At 33.3% G+C, this 13,813-nt stretch overlaps 1 protein-coding gene across 1 annotated transcript; it reads left to right on the forward strand.

The window, feature by feature from the left end:
• Window positions 1-126: 126 nt before the first annotated feature.
• On the forward strand, window positions 127-6,214 carry LOC138329117 (microtubule-associated proteins 1A/1B light chain 3A-like). Its single transcript, XM_069275871.1, is given in 5 exon segments — window positions 127-267; window positions 3,302-3,357; window positions 4,074-4,106; window positions 4,108-4,181; window positions 5,180-6,214. Coding segments are annotated over 5 exon segments (369 nt in total). The 5' UTR covers window positions 127-227; the 3' UTR covers window positions 5,346-6,214.
• The last annotated feature ends 7,599 nt before the right edge of the window (window positions 6,215-13,813 follow it).

Raw genomic sequence — 13,813 nt, forward strand, 5'->3', positions numbered from 1 at the left:
TTCTTTTCGCTGCCTGGTAAAGATTAATTTATACCACATATTCTAAATCGTGAAATACATTTCCATTTTACTTAGGTTTAATAAAGGTTAAATAAAGCGTTTATTCATCAGTTTTTAAATATAGTCGCATCCTTACCGGCAGGTGCGTGTTAAATAGCTGGAATCTACAATCACAATCATTCCGGAAGTTGACTTAGATTGCTGGATCAAAACAAAAAAGACTCACAATGGAGAAAATGAAACCATTTAAAGAGCGAAGAACGTTTGGTAAATAGTCCTTATCTCTGATTGTTCATCTCATCGTGTATTTCAATGTTTTATAGTACTGATCAATATACCATGATTCATATACGTATTGATATTACATCATTGACCAGTTTGCATGTTAGTTTTGAAACGCAATTTCCAATTAGTCTAATATGTTCTTTTCATCCACTCCACATACCATTTTAAATTGATAAAAAAAAAAACTTAGACTATTGTAAAGACATTTTAAAGTTATATGAGCTGTAATGTTCATTATCACAAATCAAAATAAGCTTTTAATTAATGGTATTCACTACCGACATTTGTACAATATTAGTATTTTACAAAGTCAAATAAGAGTTCAAAATTTCGCCCAGTTATGGCACATATTTTTTATACAACTTTAAAAAAGTACAAAAAAATACTCCAGCCGATGAGAGTTGTATACAAGTTTTTCACAATGGAGACAATTAAGACCAGGCTTTGATCTCTTAATTGTTATTGATTAAGGGATGCACACTCCACAAGATAGCCCGAGATACTCTGACCCTGACACTAGAATTAAATTTGATATTATAACAGATAGATGTCTGGTGTAGGGGTACTCCCATAACATGAGAGTCGACTGGTCAGCCGTTTTTTTTTATCGGACGTTATTTTGCTGACTGTCGACTCTCATTTCCGAAGGGTTATTTCTTTGATGCAGCTTCCGACGTCAGATGAAGGCGGAAGGAAAAGTGCAATAATATTAATATTTCTTGCTCTAAACAGTGATAACATTGATGCGTTCTTACAGTTTAGGTATTAATTATTCCATTTATCTAAGAAAATCATAACTTGAGGCCTGATAAAATAGTATTTTAGCGGATTAGATATGACGAATCCTTTCGTAACATTTTGACCTAGATTTTAAATATGGCGGCTGGTTACTACGTAAAACGGAACGTGAATTCAAGCGGGAAGAATGCAAGTAAAAGTAAATCCTATAAAGGCAGATCAAGCGTTTTGGGGACTTTGCAATTGGTTTTTTCTATTTACCCGGCCGGATCGCTTTCATCATGAAGTTTTGTCTGGGTCATGAAAGTTTACGTTAGGAGATGTATATATACACAAAGGCCAACAAAATTCGTCTAATGTATTAGATCATTCTATATATCATGTCATTAAAATGTTCTATGGCAAGTGTATAAATTCACTTATTCGTCCATTAAAGATTTGGAATACGCAGTTACCCAGTATCTACCACACCTCGTAAGACATGACAGTCATTTTACGGAATTGACTTGAGGCTCAAAAAGGATAAACCAGTTTTTAAAATCTATCCTACCAAGATTTCAGGAAGTAAGAGTGTAAGTCTACCTACACACAGATTCAATATATTTAGAGCGCGCAGTACGTCATTCCAAGTATCCAAACCTACAAATTCTAAATATTTTTCCATTTGGACATAATTCAAGCTTCATATTCGTACATGAAATTGGACGAACTTCAACATGCACTATAAAAACTTACTAAAAGGCAATTCAGAAATAAAATGTAAATATTTAAAATTTATAAAAACCTCATAGATTATAATCAAAAATCTAGCCACAGGTTATCAACATGGCTACCAGAGGAAGTGGTCTGTTCCTAACCATCTTTTAACACCACAAGTCAAGACTCAATAAGTATTTAAAAACCACCCAGTGTAAAATTTCAGCATCAGTGACAAAATTTTACATTGTTAAATGAAGGTGAAAAATTATCACAGGAATGGACAGCAAACCCTGTGCATATTCTAAATCCATGGAAACTTTTTAATCAGTGTTTTTATCAGTGTCTAGGTTACTTATATGGATATGTCGGTACCAAATTTGTCCACAATTTTAGATTAATAACAGAAGATGTATAAATTCTCTGACCCCCTAACAGGAAAAGGATTTAAAAGTTAATATTAAAATCGACTAGTTTACATGGATTTTTAAGCAATTTGAAGTCATAGTCTTTTGGCGAAGGGGAGTTTAGAACTTGTACAATGTCATTTTTGAAGAAACTTTAATACATCTAGCCCAAGCTAGTCTTAGCTTAAATCCAAAATGTCATTGAGCGAATTACTGAGCGAAAAAGATCCTTGGGATGCACACTCCACAAGATAGCCCGAGATACTCTGACCCTGACACTAGAATTAAATTTGATATTATAACAGATAGATGTCTGGTGTAGGGGCAGAGCACACTAGTTCTTGAAAATCTGGAATTAGCCGACACCATTTGTTATCATGCCAGGTCATCTCTGATTCAGACTGCACCACCGACAGGACCTTTTACCTTGGTCATTTCAACAAATCAATAAATTTATCTACCCAAAATATAACAATCTGTCTACTCTATTAATTGACAAAATATAACATGCATGCATGATAAAATGGATTGCTATGAGTAGATAAATTATTCATTTGTTGAGAAGACAAAGGTAAGTGAGTTGAAGTGATGCTTTTCGGTGGTAATGATATGTAAGCAGTCTGAATCGGAGATGACCTGCAGGCTCGATACCAAACAGTGTCGGCTAATTCCAGATTTTCAAGTACTAGTGTGCTCTGGCCCTACACCAGACATCTACCCTATCTGTTAGAATGTCTAAGTCTGGGGTCAGGTCCAGAGTATCTCAAACTTTCCACAGAAATGTGTATTTTTCCATGTTCTTCAAATCAAGCTTTATAATTGTACATGCTGTATGTCATTTATTGTGCATGCAGGTATAAATATTACTTAACTGGTACCGTTTGTTAATATAGAGAAATATAAATGTAAATATTATACAAATTTATAAAAACCTCTGTTGAATTTAGTTTAATCTTTCTTTATTTAGATGCAAGTTTATGTGTCATATGACAACAATATATCTGGTAATATACAAATAATATAAAGGAAAATAAACAAGTACATATGTATATGTCAATGAAAAAACACTTGCAAATCGCTTAATATCAATACAGTCCGAGTCTTGATGGGCGTAGAAAGTTTGAAAACTCTAGTAATTCATTAAATGTTTGAATTTATTGAATTTGATTTTACAGCTCAAAGACAAGGTGACGTTGATTCTATAAGAACACAGCATACAGATAAAATACCGGTAAGATATCCAAATATTTTATTTATTTAAAACTAATTACAAATCTGTATTCATCAACATGCTGCACTGCTTACTGTAATTTGCATATTACCCACACGGGTATAGCCCCGCAGGAAGCAAAATTGGGCATTTTCTATGATTTTTGTAAATTAAATTCCAGATAACCCTCACCCGGCAGATTGCCTGCGGGTTATCTACGTTGATGCTATCCTTGAACGTACAGTATACATGTAGTATAATATTATGTGAGTCTATAATGATAGTGATTTCATATCAAAGGGGCTATAGGTTTATTCAAAGACATGTAAAGTTTTCAATAGCCTATCTTTTTGTTAATATGTTTTAAATGAGAGAAATATGGCTCATGTGAAAATACTTCAGCATGGTAAGAGGGTTACTTAGCAATTTTATGTGCATTTGAAATAGCTTACAGCGTATAGCACGCATATTTTCCAAATTTGGTGATAGTTTCCACAGATAGCCTGGGGGGAGGGGGGGGGGCCCGCATCGGTAGATAGCCCGGCACATAAGGCACCGTCTGGTGTAGAAAATCGTATAGCCCATGGGCAATATGCAGGAAATAACAGTACTGAAATTTTTGTATCATGAAGATTTCATGATGAAAAGAGCATCTAAAGTGTTTTTTTTATAAGTAATAGTGCTATGATAAATTTAGTGAATTACAATCAGATTCCTTGTCCTTAATTCTTGTCCAGGTAATTATAGAGAGATATGAGAGAGAGAACAGCCTTACCATTACTGGACAAGACCAAGTTCCTCGTACCAGATAATGTCAACATGGCTGAGCTTGTCAAGATTATCAGGTATGAAGTCGGAAATCTGTAGAATTAATTGATTTTATAACATTTTTAAATAATTTAGTTAATTACTCTTATCTAATTATTGTTAATATTTAATCTATTGATAGTCAATATATATTACGTACATACATTTTGTCTTAACAAAATGTGAACTTTTCTAACTGCTCCTAAGGCGGGTTAGAGTTATCTGCCCTTGGCACCGGGTTTCTATCTAACATGGCTGGCTAGCAAGTTCTCGGCGAGGACTTTTATTTGCTTGGATTTAGAAAAAAAATAATCTCCTTAAATCAATAATTAATTAATTGCCGAATTAAGACAAAAACAAATTATAGAACTCAAATATATTCATATGTATATAAAGATAATAGGACAGAAATCCATGACCGAAAATTCTAAGAAAAAAAAATACAAGATACTAGTACTGTATTCGACCCAATAAGCCCTCAGGGCATTTGATAATATGAAAATATGAAAAGATGCTTAATAATTAAGACGAACATTGAAATTTAGGCCTCAAAAGGTGGAGGGGCGCTTATAGGGACATGGGCGCTTATAGGGACATGGGCGCATATTGGGTTGTATTTGGTAGATGAGTTGGTCCATCCCTTAACTTAAACATTTCAATTCACACTTCTTTATAACATTCAACTTGGGATCACACTATACAGCTAGCTATGTAATTATATCATTGAAACATGATCTAATACTTATTACATGTAAATGTAAATTACAGTATTAACATATAATATATCATTAGCTATAATGGGTGTAGACTATGTGATGTGTGTTACATAATCGGCATAGCTACATACAATCATTATGTTTTAAATGCTACTTATATATTTATATATCACAATTACTACTACACAAAGGGTAGAACATTATATATAAACATGTGAGAATATTTGGTAATTAAATATATATTGTAACATATTAAAAAACAAGACAGCATTTTGAAAAGGTCATTTATAATAAACTCTTTTTGACTTTTGACCTTATAGAAGAAGACTCCAGTTACATCCGTCTCAGGCTTTCTTCTTGATGGTCAATGACCGTACAATGGTGAGCAACACCACTCCCATCTGTGAAGTGTACAACAAAGAGAAAGATGGCGATGGCTTCCTCTACATCACATACGCAGCACAGGAAACGTTTGGGGCGCCTTAGAACTGAATACTCTGCAATTATCCCACACACATTTGGAACAAATAGCTCTATCTAAAGACTTGTATACTTTTTGACTGAAGGTTTTTGGCCTTGAGGTATTCTTTTTTTTCATTGGTATTTACTGTACAAGCATGTTTACATCTTAAAAATGTGGTTTCACATTGATATCTCTCTGGTGTAATATTGGAAAATCTGTGTAAAGTTAGCTTCAGAGAAACATCCAATTATCAAGGAAACTTATTTTGTATTCACTTGTTACAAAGTTATTTTATAATTTGGGATTTAACCTTGATATCTTGCTGTTGAAGATATCTTCAGAGAGCAATGTAGAAGATTTCTTCACAGAGCAATGTAGAAGATATCTTCACAGAGCAATGTAGAAGATATCTTTTTACAGAGCAATGTAGAAGATATCTTCACAGAGCAATTGTAGAAGATATCTTCACAGAGCAATGTAGAAGATTTCTTCACAGAGCAATGTAGAAGATATCTTTACAGAGCAATATAGAAGATGTCTTCAGAGAGCAATGTAGAAGGTATCTTCAGAGAGAGCAATGTAGAGGATATCTTAAGAGAGCAATGTAGAAGATATCTTCAGAGAGCAATGTAGAAGATTTCTTCACAGAGCAATGTAGAAGATATCTTTTAGAGAGCAATGTAGTTGATATCTTCAGAGAGAAATGTCTTCAGCGAGCAATGTAGAAGATTTTTCACAGAGCAAACGTAGAAGATTTCTTCAGAGGACCAATGTAGAAGATATCTTCAGAGAGCAATGTAGAAGATATCTTCAGATGAGCAATGAAGATGATATCTTCAGAGAGAAATGTCTTTAGAGAGCAATGTAGAAGATATCTTCAGAGAGCAATGTAAAAGATTATATTGACTCTTTCATATGTACATATGTAGGATAGAACTATTCCACCCGAGGGTACAGAATTTTGGGTCAGAAGCCGAGGCTTGCCGAGGTTTCTGTCCCAAAATTCTGTACCCGAGGGGTGGAATAGTTCTATCCTACATAATTTACATATGAAAGTTGTTATTTTCTCACATTGCTTGTCGAGTTACTTGCACGAAGGTGAGGCAGCCATTTTGTTACAAAATCTTAAACTTCTTAAATTATTGACTCGTTTTTTTAAAAATAAGAACGCCATTCGAAAGAGCTCATCAAAGTTTGGTTTATATTAATAAATATAAACAAGAAATCTTAGGTAAAAACGTTTTTTTTTTTTGAAAATAAAACGGTTGAAATGCAAATTAAACAAATAAGATGGCACCCCCCCCAAGAGAAAATCTTCACAGAGCAATGTAGAAGATATCTTCAAGAGAGCAATGTGAGATATCTTCAGAGAGCAATGTAGAAGATTTCTTCACAGAGCAATGTAGAAGATAACTTCACAGAGCAATGTAGAAGATATCTTCAGAGAACAAGCAATGTAGAAGATATCTTCACAGAGCAATGTAGAAGATGTCTTCAGAGAGCAATGTAGAAGATTTCTTCACAGAGCAATGTAGAAGATATCTTAGATGTAGAATATCTTTACAGAGCAATGTAGAAGATATCTTTACAGAGAGCAATGCAGAAGATATCTTAGAGAGCAAATGTAGAAGATATCTTACAGAGCAATGTAGAAGATATCTTTACAGAGCAATGTAGAAGATTTCTTCAGAGAGCAAAAAAGCAGGTTATGTCAACCTCCAATTTAAAAGGAAAGTTCTGTAAGTTTTATTAACATATTACAGAGTTATTTGCTTTTACTGGTATATATATTGCTGTGGTTGTGAGATCATGATGTCATATTTTTTCAAAGAAAAAACATAACTGTCACAAACAACCTTACAATACAATGTAGATACATTGTACCTACTCTCAAGCAGTGATAACTCTGTAATATGGATATACAAGTACAGAATTTGCAGTACCCTGTGATCATAAAAACTTTGTTATTCTATATTCAATCAAATGTATAAACATATATATAATGAAAATCAGCTGCTGTCATTGTTAATGGACCATAGTTTGTTTCAGTACATATATAGAAACGAAATGCCATTTTTACACAAATAGTTACATTACATTTATGCATTATTACAGGTAAGGTTGAGTTCATTTAATCAAGTGATTTTTTTTTAATGTGAGTATCTGAAATTATCCATATGAGCATAATATTGTTTTATGTCAAATTTGGCCAATTTGATTTTTGGCCTCCTAGACAGAGATTGGGCTTCAAATTGAAGTGAATTTTCAGCTATTTCATAACATATATTTTTTCAGCTATTATATAACCAGGAACTCTTACTTGATAAAACTTGATCATTAATTTTGTAAAATACTTCCCTAATTGTGAATATTTATGATTGCAAGGGCCAACAAATTGTGCCACTTGAGATTTTTTTCAGAATTTACACTTTTATATAGTTGCATCTCATAAAGCTATGTGCAGTGCAGTAACTGTTGTCAATGTTAAGTTACTTGGCCATAATTAAAGCAAATATGTACCCAATTTTTTCTATAATTCTTCTTGTTCAATATGAAATACCTTGTCCAGTAATCTAAAATTGATATTTAAGGTTATATATTTTATAATCACTCTGTCTACATGTTTGTTTTAACAGCTTTTTTTTCAATACAAGTATAGTTATTTAAAAAAGGTAATTTTAGCCTCGGACGGATAGAATGTTAAAGGTCAAACACAATAATTTCAAATAAATGATTAGTTTTGTTGACAAAGTATATACCGGTAAATAATAGAATATGTTTTGTCATTATGGTTGTAGACAATCTCATGGTGGTAGTACTGTATTTTAAAATTATGGTTTATTAAAAAACTTCATCAGACATATAGTCTGACAAGGTTCAATTTTCTAGTCAGAGTCTCCAGACTCATAAGATAAATTCTTATCATGAAAAGAAAAAGCAAATGAAAGATAAAAAAAATTCTAAAGGATTTGAAATATATTTTAAAAAGCCCATTTTCTTGGATAAAAATATGTTTATCTCAGATTGAAAGAATTTTTCTGTTACACGATGTTTTTGCATCATTGTTTGTTAGTGTTTATGTTTACATGTATACCAGTTCAATATTTGTTTATAATACATGTATGTGTATTGATTTACATACTCATAGCATATCTGATTCAAATATCTATTAATACCACTGCCCTTGTGCTTTCTTTGCTAAAAAGAAAATCTGAACCGGTCATTGATGAGTCGTGGTTAAAAAGTCCTTTGTCTTTATCTGTTAACTGATTTAAAAAAAAACCTCAAATACATCTACATTGATTGATCTCAATTCATCCAAATTCCCAGTTCATATTATTTTACATTTGTATATTACTGCAGATAGTATTTTTTTCTCGATCAAAAACAGGAGCAGACAATTTAGTTATTTTCTTCAGTTGGAAAATTTACTTTCTTACCTACTTTCTTACCATTATCACCTTTGAAAATTTCGAGCTTCTAATTGTTCTTTAAGGTAAAAATATTAAAAATGATAAATAGCGTCCCGAAAAAAATCTGTGGCACTATATGGAATGAAGTACTGATTGGGCAGGCACCAAAAGCAAAATTATTTTACATTGTTTTTGTGTATTAATTAGACATATATATATATAAATGATTAAACAATAAATATTGCTCAAATGATGAGTATCGTTTATGCACTGTCGGCAATGGATCATCTAGGGAAGTCTGGTGAAAAATAAAATTAGACACATATACATGTACTTTAAACTTGTTATATGAAAATATAATCATAGAAGTTTACTTTGGAATTTGATATTTGCATTTGTATTTTGACTTTTTTTATGCCAAACCACTTTGCTTAGCATAACTTGCCAATTAAGCAAGTGTACAGGTCCTCTGCACATCTTTTTTGCAGATGCATGGGTTTACAGTATAACAACACAAATATCTACGTACTTGGAATATAACTTGGTTCTTTCATTCACAATTTCGAACCTAATAAAACAGTAGTAAAATAATGCCATTGTCAAAAAATAATTTAATTTTAATTTTATGTTCATTGTTCCATAGCAACCATTACAAACATCAAAATGTTTCTACACAGCAAGCTTTTCATATTATACAAAAGCATTACTATAAACGAACTTTCAATTAAACTATATTATCTAATCTTAAACTTTTAAGTCCATGCAATGAAAAGAAATTGAGATGTTCCAAACAATTGAATTGTCTTTCTATAATTACAATTTAAAAAAAAAAAAATTCTGCGATCTAAAGAGCATTTATAAAAGTAGTAATACTGGATCTGAAAAGTTTTGCTAATAGCTTAAAAACTATCGTTTCTTTTACAGCACATTTGTTTACTTTTAATACAACGCGACTAGCGGTTGTATTAATGCTATCCGGTTTACTATTGATGTGTAAGACTGAGTAGGACTTGCCCTACAATGACATCTAGTGGTGACCTCTTGAACCATTTCATTCATAAACTTCCATTCATAAATTCCCTATTCATTGAATAATATTCCTTTGGACCAATCAGTAGTCATGGGAAGACTGATTGGTAGAACACACAGAGTGTGTATAGAATACACATAGTGTTATATAATACACAGCCCATCTAGGTCAACTGTTGCTTGCTGGTGACTCCTCTGTCCAGCTTACATAATCTCTGTTAATGATAACTTACTATCTAAGGCTTATAGACATAAGAGTTTTAAAGTAAACTAATCATATGCCCTTTTTGTGTACTTTAAAATAATGTTTTTAAATGAATGTTAAACACAGATCTGAGGTAAAGGCAGAATAATGTATAAGGCTGCCCTCATATGTGCATGGTTTTACCAAAATAGGTGTATGTGCAACATAAGAAGCAAAGAGTATATAAAGGATAAAAACTCATTTTAATGAAGACTTTTGTTTTCTTTGTAATTTTCATGTAGGAACTTTAATGAAGAAAAATGTCAAACAAAACATGTATTTTCTGTGATCAGTTGAATGTTCTTGAAATAATTGATATCAAAGTCTTTATAATATGGTTTATATATTTTGATTTTGGAAATTCATTTGATTTCATTTTATTTTTCTGTTTCTGTTGCGTTGTATTTGCAGTACTTTGAGTACTTTGATTCTATTTTTATTAACTACACATGAAGCAAATTGTGAATGACAGTAAATGCTTACTAAGAACTTGTTTGAGACGTTATAGTGGTAGGAAAAAATTCAGCATGGAGTTCTAAATTGCACAAGGAATGAATTTTTTGGGGAAACTGTTTTAGCTTATTCATTATATATTCTTGTTATCTATACCATATTACAGAAGACAAACTGATATTTGTTAGTCTTTCCAGGTACACTTTTAAAACTATAGAGCGTCATTATCTATTTCATTATACTACCATATTCGACATTGAATAAGCAAAAGGTTTAGCAAATTGAAGGACGCTTAATTAGTGGAGCCAAATTCAATATCATCTTTCACAAAATTATTGAACATATTGGTCATATTTAAAATGCATGCTATTTGTAAAATAAAGACAATATGTGGTAGTCATATTTTTAGTCTGCATTTCATTATTACTTAGAATTGGGACGTCATTGCTTTTTGATCGAATATGGTATGTTTGAGTCGCCATAGAACAGTATAATGTAGTAGCAGTAGAATATAGCTTAATCTTATCAGATTGATCTCTCTCTCTCTTCACTTATTTTATATATTTTGACCCCCCCCCCCTGCTTCGATAAGATACCATCATGAGCGTTCTCTTCGGGAGTTGTCCCCCTTTGGTCGTACATTTTGTATATTACTTAAGGATTAACTTGAATAAATTTTTAGCCCACCATCAACAGATGGTGGGCTATTCAAATCGCTTTTTGTCCGTGGTCCGTCGTCCGTCCTTCCGTCCGTCCGTCCTTCCGTCCGTCCTTCCGTCCGTTAACAATTCTTGTTACCGCTATTTTTCAGAAAGTAAAGAAGGGATGTTTCTCAAATTTCATATGCAGGTTCCCCTAGGACCCTAGTTGTGCATATTGTATTTTGGGACCAATCGGTCTACAAAATGGCCGCCAGGCAGCCATCTTGGATTTTGATAGTTAAAGTTTGTTACCGCTATTTCTCAGAATGTACTAAAGGGATCTTTCTCAAATTTCACATGTAAGTTCCCCTAGGGGCTTAGTTGTGCATATTGCATTTTGGGATCAATTGGTTAACAGGATGGCCGACAGGCCGCCATCTTGGATTTTGACAATTGAAAATTGTTACCGCTATTTCTCAGAAAGTACTGAAGTCATCTGTCTCAAATTGCATGTGCAGGTTCCCCTGGGGGCCTAGTTGTGCATATTGCATTTTGGGACCGATCGATGAACAAGATGGCCGACAGGCCGCCATCTTGGATTTTGACAATTGAAGTTTGTTACAGCTATTTCTCAGAAAGTACTCAAGGGATCTGTCTCAAATTGCATGTGCAGGTTTCCCTAGGGGCCTAGTTGTGCATATTGCATTTTGGGACCGATCGGTGAACAAGATGGCGGACAGGACGCCATCTTGGATTTTGATAGTTGAAGCTTGTTACCACTATTTCTTAGAAAGTACTGAAGGGATCTGTCTCAAATTTGATGTGCAGGTTCCCCTAGGTCCCTGGTTATGCATATTGCATTTTGGTACCGATCGGTGAACAAGATGGCCGACAGGACGCCATCTTGGATTTTGACAATTGAAGTTTTTTTCCGCTATGTCTAAGAATGTACTGAGGGGATCTGTCTCAAATTGTATGTGCAGGTTCTTCTAGGGGTCTAGTTGTGCATATTGCATTTTAGGACCGATCGGTGAACAAGATGGCCGACAGGTAGCCACCTAGGATTTTGATAATTGAAATTTGTTACTCTTAAATTATATATCTCAGAAAGCAGTCAAAGGATCTTTCTGAAATTTCATGTGTAGTAATATATATTATTGTAGCAAAAGCTTGAAAAGCAGAGAAAAGATCTCTCTTTCCTTTGTCAGACAAAGGATCGTTCTTAGGTGGGCGCCAAGATCCCTCTGGGATCTCTTGTTTATGTTATGGAGATATAACACAAAAATCTGAGTGTACTCTAAATAAACCGCGAAGCGGTTTATGATGAGAGTGCACTCAGATTTTTGTGTTATATCTCCATAACATAAAAAAAATCTATTCAAATTAATCCTTATAACTCAATTTACTAAAGATAATCTCTTCAACATTTAAAATTCATTTTGGGACTCTTTTGTCTATGAAATCATTACGCCGTCATCTCAGCCAATCAGAAGCAACGTTATAAACGGCGACGCCATATTTTCCTTTATGGGCTGATAAAGTAAATTTTTAAGCCAATGAAAATGCTCGTAACAAGCAAAATTGAATTATATGTATATAACGTGTCCATAATGCAAAATACGTATTAAGGAGGGCTCTGTGATACACAATAAAAACACGAATTTGCTGAAAGTCATCTAAGGACTTAATATTTAAAATAATAATCAAGGTGTGCGTTTCCCCTGGAATAACAAATAAGAAATAGTAAACATGAAAATGAGCACCATTTCTGCGTAATTTTTAATTTTTAGTTATTTAGATTTTTATTTTTGTTCTGGAAGTCATGAATATGGATAGAAATTATATAGAGGTTTCGCGTATATCGTCCTGTTTTCGACCAAAACGTCGACCGTGTTCAAAATAACTAAAAATTTCAAATCCATGTATGAGATTTTATGCAAAAAATATATATGATCTTCATTTAACCTGTACACGTCGATCTTAATTTGCAAAAAAGGTTTGTTTATTACTGTAGTAGATAATTCATCTACACAGTGTCAACATCGTGCAATTTGCAATCAAATTGAAATGCATTTTAATTTCATCTTGACGCAAAGGTTCTACTTGACGATTTGGTTTCTGAAATAATCTACATGGTTCGACAAAGTCTTGTTATTTTTGGGTCGATCCAAATTGCCGCCACCTTGAATTTTGAATTTCTTTTCCGATTTGATGAAAATGAAGTGATCCTGACATCGTCCCGACAAAGTTTTGTTATTTTTCGAGTCGATCCGAAATCAATATGGCCGTCACAGCCGCCATCTTGAAAACACATTTTAAACTTTTTCTCAAGTTCTAACGGTACAATTTGGCTGAAACTTGCATGAAATGATCATTGACATGGTCCCGACAAATTCTTGTTATTTTTCGGGTCGATCCGAAATCAAAGATGGCCGTCACAGCCGCCATCTTGAAAACACATTTTAAACTTCTCAAGTTCTACCGGTACAATTTGGCTGAAACTTGCATGAAATGATATTGACATGGTCCCGACAAAGTCTTTTTCGAGTCGATCTGAAATCCAATATGGCCGTCGCAGCCACCATCTTGTAAACACATTTTGAACTTTTTCTCAAGTTCTAACGGTGCAATTTGGCTGAAACTTGCATGAAATGATCATGACATGGTACCGACAAAGTTTTGTTACGTCTCTGGTTAATCCCAAATGGCTA

This window comes from Argopecten irradians, chromosome 8, assembly GCF_041381155.1.
Source record: "Argopecten irradians isolate NY chromosome 8, Ai_NY, whole genome shotgun sequence".
Lineage (NCBI taxonomy): Eukaryota > Metazoa > Mollusca > Bivalvia > Pectinida > Pectinidae > Argopecten > Argopecten irradians.